Source organism: Tachysurus fulvidraco, chromosome 4, assembly GCF_022655615.1.
Source record: "Tachysurus fulvidraco isolate hzauxx_2018 chromosome 4, HZAU_PFXX_2.0, whole genome shotgun sequence".
Classification (NCBI taxonomy): Eukaryota; Metazoa; Chordata; class Actinopteri; order Siluriformes; family Bagridae; genus Tachysurus; species Tachysurus fulvidraco.
In genome coordinates, this window is record NC_062521.1 from 12,091,209 (window position 1) to 12,099,367 (window position 8,159).

At 43.2% G+C, this 8,159-nt stretch overlaps 1 protein-coding gene across 1 annotated transcript; it reads left to right on the top strand.

The window, feature by feature from the left end:
- Positions 1-5,802: 5,802 nt before the first annotated feature.
- Positions 5,803-7,568, top strand: foxi2 (forkhead box I2). Its single transcript, XM_027142238.2, has 2 exons — positions 5,803-6,495; positions 6,866-7,568. Exons 1-2 carry the CDS (start codon positions 5,907-5,909, stop codon positions 7,429-7,431), a joined length of 1,155 nt encoding a protein of 384 aa, XP_026998039.1. The 5' UTR covers positions 5,803-5,906; the 3' UTR covers positions 7,432-7,568.
- The last annotated feature ends 591 nt before the right edge of the window (positions 7,569-8,159 follow it).

Sequence of the window (8,159 nt, forward strand, 5' to 3'; positions counted from 1 at the left end):
ACGGAACCGACCGGGTCGACGGAACCTGCAGAACCGTCCGGGTCAACGGAACCAACCGGGCCGAGGGCGCCTGCCGAACCGTCCGGGTCGACGGAACCGACCGGGTCGACGGAATCTGCAGGGTCGACAGAACCTGCCGAACCGACCGGGTCGACGGAACCTGCAGGGTCGGCGGAACCTGCCGAACCGACCAGGTCGACGGAACCCGCGGAACCGACCGGGTCGACGGAACCTGTCGAACCGACCGGGTCGACGGAACCGGCCGAGCTGACGGAACCAGCCGAATCGGCCGGGTCGACCGAAATGACTGAGTCAGAGGACGCGGTCGACATCATGACACCCAAACCACCTGAACTCTCTGCCTGGCCTGAACCTATGCATGTTTCTGTTTTCCTGTGTTTTGCTTCGCTGGACTTGCCAGCCCTTCTACCTCCTGTCCCTGTTCATAGGCCCAAAGCACCACCCTGGCTGCCAACTCCGTTCTGGTCTCTGACTCCGTCTCCGACACCACCCTGGCCTCCGGTCCTGCTCTGGTCTCTGGCTCCGCCTCCGACACCACCCTGGTCTCCGGTCCTGCTCTGGTCTCTGGCTCCGCCTCCGACACCACCCTGGTCTCCGGTCCTGCTCTGGTCTCTGGCTCCGCCTCCAGCACCGCCCTGGTCGCCGGTCCTGCTCTGGTCTCTGGCTCCGCCTCCAGCACCACCCTGGTCTCTGGTCCTGCTCTGGCCTCCGGCTCCGCCTCCAGCACCACCCTGGTCTCCGGTCCTGCTCTGGTCTCTGGCTCCGCCTCCAGCACCACCCTGGTCTCTGGTCCTGCTCTGGCCTCCGGCTCCGCCTCCAGCACCACCCTGGTCCCCGGTCCTGCTCTGGTCTCTGGCTCCGCCTCCAGCACCACCCTGGTCTCCGATCCTGCTCTGGTCTCTTGCTCTGCCTCCGGCACCACCCTGGCCTCCTGTTCTCCCGGCGCCGCCCTGGCCTCCGGCTCTGCCGGCGCCGCCCTGGCCTCCGGCTCTGCCGGCGCCGCCCTGGCCTCCGGCTCTGCCGGCGCCGCCCTGGCCTCCGGCTCGGCTGGCGCCACCCCGGCCTCCTGCTCGGCGGGCGCCACCACTACACAAACCCGACCCGCCCTCCCACCCTGGTTGCGCCTTCGCTCCACCCGCCTGAACTGGGTTTTGTGGACTTGGGAGCGTCTGGAAGCCGCTCGTAGGGGGGGGGCTCTGTAATGTGTCTGTCTGTGTTTTCCCCTTGTTTCTGTCTGCCGTCTCTCCCTGATGTTAATTGTTGACCCCGCCCACCTATCTGTTACCATGGACACTAATTACATTCATTCTCTTCCCCAGGTGTTTTGTCTTAGTCCTTGTCTGTCTCTGTTTTGGGATTGGTTCTCGTTCACCATATATACTCTGTCTGTTCACTTCAATGTTGTTGGTCGTTTTTGGTGTTGGTGTGTGCATGTCCGTGTTCCCGTTTCCTGTTTGTTCCGTGTTGCCTGCGTGTTTGTTTGTGTTTTGTTTAGTAAAAACCGTTAAACTGCATTTGGATCCTCACTCGCCTTTGTCTCACCGTGTCACCTCGTGACAGGAATCATGATTCCTTCCATATTTTACTATTTTGACCAAAAAAAAAAACATGCTTCTGTATGATACAAGTATGATAATGTATGATATGATATACAAGTATGATAATGATCCAAAGCACAAATCCAAGTCAACTCAGGAATCAATGTTTTGCTAGCATGTCTTGATATGGTCATTTTATTCCACTCTTCCTTGCAAAAATGCTTTGGATTGTGAGGAGATTTCTGGTGCACTGCTCTCTTCAATTATTCCACAGGTTTTGGATTGGATGAGATCTGGGTTCTGACTGTGCCATTATGAAACCTTGATTTTCTTCTTCTGAAGGCATTCCTTTGTTGACTTGGATTACTGCTTTGGATTGTTATCATGCTGATAGATGAAAAATAGTAAACAATGATGTAAATATACATGATTCCCTCTATTTTTAGCAAAAGAAAGCCATAACCAGTTTTAGTATAGTGATTTATGAGCCTGATGTAGAAAAAAGTCGGATCATAACGCATTGTGTCACATGGCTTGGGGTGACAGGCCTGTCCATAGCCACAGTACTCCATAGCCCAGACACACCATACAATATATGAGAGATTGTTTTCACAGGCAGGGATTGAACAATACTTGCCAGATATTCCTGCATCTCCCTTAATGTTGCTGTGGCTCTCTTGACAGCCTCCCTGATGAGTTTTCTTCTTGTCTTTTCATTTGTTTTGGGGAGATGTTCTGTTTTTTTTTTTTTTCTTTTCTTTTTTTTTTTTTTGTATTGCCACTGTTGATGCCCTGTTTTTGCTACCTTTCAACAAGAAAAACATTCTGACATAATACATTATGACTTTTTCTATCCACTGTATATGCAGTGTAGATCCAATTTGGACTTTTTTCTTATTTGTTTAAGGTACCAAACTGTGCAGAACATAGTCACCATTTAAATTAATTGCAGTTAACCAAGTAAACAGATGACAAATCCATCATATGGCAGACGGTACCCTAGAGTTTCACAGTGACAATAAGGCTCATATTAGTCTTTATATGCTGTAGTGCTACAGTTTCCCTTCACTGCCTCTGTGTACAAAGTGAGCTCCATGGAGTTGAAGAGCTAAATGTTTTCAGCCCCACTTAACACATATGGGATGATCTGGAACATCACCTAGTCTTCTTATCATACATCAGTGTGATTAATGATTTTGTGACTGAATTAGCAGAAATCCCACAAAAATCACACTCCAAAATACTGGAAATCCTTAACAGAAGACTGGAGGTTATTATAACAGAAAAGAAGACACCAAATCTGGAAAGCTGTGTTCAAAAGCAAGTATAGGTAAGTGTCCACAAATGTTATATATTATTTGTAGAATATAATATAGTTTATGTCACCAAGATAAAGCGATATATAGGTTCTGTATATAGAGTACATTCAGTTCATACGTACCAAACGTAGACACAAGGTGGCGCCATTCATTTTCTCTCACAGCCTGAACCGCAATATGGAGTTATAATGCGCATTTCTTCAAATCAACACTGAAATTGTCTCCAAATTCCACTTCTGATATATATGTCTCCAAATTCCAACATTTCCACCTTTTTAACGGATAAGAATTTGTATGCAAGGCTTTATAATAACTATCTAATACTCATTATGAAATTCATTATTAATAAATAACAACATCTAAATAGTCATAATACTCATGATAAAATACCTTAACATTTCTTAATTATAATTAGTAATTTTTCATATATTTAGGCAAATTAAGAAATCTTTCTTTCTTTCTTTCTTTCTTTCTTTCTTTCTTTCTTTCTTTCTTTCTTTCTTTCTTTCTTTCATAACCGAGTAGAACTCTGTGTTGTAAAATGTCCACTTAACTGTAAGCAGTTTTTCTCAGCACATAATGGAACACTGATCAGATTTGTCTTTACAAGGTTAAATAAAATATGGTCTGATACATTGAAAATAACCCAATTGAATATTGTAGATTAAAAGTGAAGCAAACTCTTTATATTAACTGATAATTAATTTATTTTAATCACAGGTGTGATGATTAAAATTCGAAGGTTATTATTATTATTATTATTATTATTATTATTATTATTATTATTATTGTTGTTGTTGTTGTTGTTGTTGTTGTTTGTTGTTGTAGTGAGGAGGAGGAGCAGGAGGAGGAGGAGGAAGATACCATTTGTAGCAGTTGTAGTAGTAATATAAGTAGTAGGATACTCCATTGTCTGCATCATCATAATAATGTCGTTTAGGATGACTGTTATGCATGTTATTTAGTAATTAAACGCTGTCATTGTTTTGTTTTTTTTAGTTTATATATAAATCTGTTATTTGTTTATAGTATATATTATTTAAATTATACCCCCTAATATAGAATTTAGTTTGGAAAAGTATCCAGCAAAGTCTTGTAAAATACTTGCAGCTGGCTTCTTGTGTTCAGCCTGCTGTTTGTATGTTTGGATACTTGCACGTATCCACTCGCCTCCAAATGTATTGGTACCCTGTCTATATACTTGCCAGCTGCTTTTAATTATAATTTGATCTTGAAGATTACGAATAATTGTTCTAATCCATGGTCATGGTCTCATATTCAACTTCTCTTGCTGTTGTATGGGAATCTACAGTTAATCTCACTTCTCTTACATTCCCTGTTACAATCAGATCCCACAAAATCTTTTGTATTCAGACCTCCTCCTCCTCCAACTCAATAAAATACACTGCTAAATCCCCTTATCCCTCTCTGTGTGAGGTACATGACGTAGGAAAATAAAATGCCAAGGCTTGGTCAAATATATCTCTTTTTATGAGAAAGTGAAAAATAATGATAATTCAATGTGTATTTTGCAAAATTAGCCGCCTATGTGTATTTGTGTAAGAGTTCACACGGTTTATATCTGAGATCCGAATTGATTCACACAATTATTTACGAATCTGGCAACCTGAAATATATAGGTTTGCATAGAATAAATATTGAACATTATATATTTTCTAATAATGTATTTAGTATTATATGTTGTTGGATGTTCAAGAACAGTTCGGCATTTGCTGATCCTTATCCACAATCATCCAATGCTCTTAGGAGGGCAGCAATAATACTACTAGCCCCTAATACTACTGACTTTATATATATATATATATATATATATATATATATATATATATATATATATATATATATATATATATATATATATATATATATATATATATATATTAGAAGACTTGATTTAAATATACCTGTGTGTGTTCTATAATCAGGGTTTTCTCAATTAAAAATGACCCAACTCACCTTGAAACCTTGAAAACTGACCATGCAGGAGATCTGTAACTGTTTTGCGTAAAAGTTACTCAGTGTGAGTAATAAGCCAGTTTGCAGTTGCAGAGACCTACTGAGGCAATACAAATCTTTAGTGTTTCTATAAGAATGTAAAAATCCCTGTGCGTGAGTGAGTATGATAAGTTTAAGTAAAACAAAATGACAACAATATGTTGTACTCAGCATTTTATCAAATAAAGTAGTTTTCCATTTTTCTAAGCTAACTGGGATCTCGCCATCGCTTTTAAAGTATTAACTCAGATCATCTGCATGAGGTCTTGGTTTTGTCGTTAATAAATTCGATTTTTTTTTTGTTTTTATTTCGCATCCAAAAACCCATTGTCTTTAGAGAAGATGACAGTACGATGATGTTTTCATTCATACTCACAGTTCACTAATGTAACATGCTGACATTTCTAATGTGCGAAATAAGAAGATCTTCGGTGTTTATTTAAGAGCAAAATGTCCAACCACATCGACACATTTAAATTAATCTTTCGTTTAAGTGTTTGCTTTTTCTTTTTTCTTCTTTAAAAACGATTGTAAAAAGCTGAACTGTGGTCCCACCAGGACAGAAGGCATGTTAATGAATGTTAACAAAAGTTTCAGTTCGCCTATAAAGCCCTGTAGTCTCTATGGACATGAGAATCTGTAATGCTGCAGGTCTTTACATACACACTGCCAAATAAAGGTGTATAATTTACTGAGCACAAATGGTTGTGTATTCTCACTCGGCACGCTGCTTATGAATGAATCTTCTCCACTGAAGTAACCACGCCCCCGGATCTGATCGCTAATTCCTATAGGCTGGGAGTATTGAAGCTGCCGGTAAAAACTCCCTTTATAAATGCCTACACATCCACTGCAGTTCATCTAAAACCACTTGTTGTTGTCAGGTGTCGCTTGTGTGTGTGTGTGTGTGTGTGTGTGTGTGTGTGTGTGTGTGTGCGAAGGAAACCGGTGAGAACGCGCGCTTTGCCGGAGACAGAGTGTGCGTCCGCTGTGGGATTTGCTGTGACAGGACATGATGAACACCGTGGACGCGCAGATCCACCACAGTTCTGCCCCCGCCGCGAGTCCTCTCCAGCCCAAAAGCGCGCACGACGCCGCAGACATGGCCGTGTACTGCGACAACTTCGTTTACCACCAGCAGAGTGTAGCGAGCGCGCAAAGGCCAGCCGGCTACGGCCTCGGAGAGTACGCGGCTACCCCAAACCCTTACCTGTGGCTTAACGGTCCCGCAGTGAACTCCTCACCATCATACCTACACGGAAACAGCAGCTCGTCGTTTATCTCACCGTCCTACGGCTCCCAAAGGCAGTATCTCGCCAACTCACCCGGCTTTGCTGGTCCTGACCTCGGCTGGCTCTCCATCGCAAGTCAAGAGGAGCTGCTGAAGCTGGTGCGCCCTCCCTACTCCTACTCTGCTCTCATCGCCATGGCCATCCAAAACGCGCACGAGAAAAAGCTCACGTTGAGTCAAATCTACCAGTACGTGGCCGACAACTTCCCGTTTTATAAGAAGAGCAAAGCGGGATGGCAGAACTCCATCAGACACAACCTCTCTCTGAACGACTGCTTCAAGAAAGTCCCACGCGATGAGGATGATCCAGGTAAGTGGATGCACTCAGTGTTACAGCAGTTAATGTTTAACAAACTTAGAACATCATGTTCATCACCATTTATTACTGAACAATACATTTATTAACTTATTAAGTAAAAATGCCAATGTGAAGCCAAATTAGGTGTTAATTTAACCACAAACACCACACACACGAATATATATAATTAAACTAAATCATTATTAAATGAGAAGTGCCACAGAAGCCAGAGTTTGAACAGTTTTTTCTTGTATAAAAATTCCTATAATCATTTATAAAAATAAATGATTATTATCATTTGGATACATTTGGGGCTAAAATTGCGTTCTTTATATATCATATGTCGTGTCTAAGCATTTTGGATTCTCTCTGTATTTCCTAGGAAAAGGAAACTATTGGACTTTAGACCCAAACTGCGAAAAAATGTTTGACAACGGAAACTTCCGCAGAAAAAGGAAGCGCAGGTCAGAAGCGGGCACCGGGCTTTCCGGCGGTACTAAGGCCGAGGATGGCCGTCCTATTGCAGGTGTTAAATCACCTGATGGCGCCAACATGGGCGGGGACGTGTCTCCGGAAATAGACTCAGCAACCAATGAGAGCCACAGAAGCGCGTCTCCAGCGGCTCCTGCGTCAGCGCCTTGCTTCAACACTTTCTTCAGCACCATGTCCGGAATGAGCTCGGCCCCGGGGCCGGCCATTAGACAGGGCTCTCTGGGGTTAATCAACGAGCTGTCCAGTCGGAACATAAGCGCTTTAAGTCCGTATCACGCCGCCTCTGCGACCGACGCCGCGCCACCCGGGGAGCAAAATGACCCCAATATGCACGCGAGTAGGCCCACGTACTCGAGCGCGTTCGGTGGCGCCCAAAGTGCGCAGTACAACGGCCACTTCTACAACAGCTTCAGCGTGAACAATCTCATATACCCGAGAGATAGCACGGAGTTATAATTACTCAACGTCTTCATTGTGGCAGCTCTGAGTCTGGCGTTTTTACAGACATTTTCTCATAGTCCTGAAATGAAAACAGCAAGTTTTTAATACATATATTCGGTACTAAATAATTGCAGTGATCTGTATAAACACGTTATTCAGCACACCTAGAGTTTCGCCAGGATCACTGACCACATTTTAACCAAATACAAAGTATTTGTTCAATTTCCATTTATTAATTTGTGTGTGTGTGTGTGTGTGTGTGTGTGTGTGTGTGTGTGTGTGTGTGTGTGTGTGTGTGTGTGTGTGAGCGGGAGAGAGAGAGAGAGAGAGAGAGAGAGAGAGAAAGAGAGAGAGATTATGACTGGTGTTGTTTATTGTGAGCGCTTGTTGCCTTTTTGGACTCCTTTATCATATGTAAAGTTGTCTCCCATTTAAAACAGTTCGGCTCAAGCCAAGCCATTTTTAGGGTCATGATTGAGGACAATGTCCCGTCCAAAGACAAGCTGTTTCGTGTTGAGGTTTTGTTTAAAACGACCATCGAAAATACCTTCGCTAATGAATATGTTTTTTTTTTTCATTGGTTGTTGCGTTAAATCTTACCCATATACAATAGTGCTATTTTCTGATTGGCTATTGTGTAGCCTCTTTTTTTGATTGGCTGATAAGTGACAGGCTCTACTAAAACTCCAGGGGAGACGCGCTTGACCCATAGAGACAGCGGTGCGGACTGATACATTTTGGGC

Coding starts and splice junctions, on each gene's coding strand:
- foxi2 (XM_027142238.2), top strand. CDS start 5,907: ATGATGAACACCGTGGACGCGCAGATCCACCACAGTTCTGCCCCCGCC. Junction 6,496..6,865: donor ACGCGATGAGGATGATCCAG/GTAAGTGGATGC, acceptor TGTATTTCCTAG/GAAAAGGAAACTATTGGACT.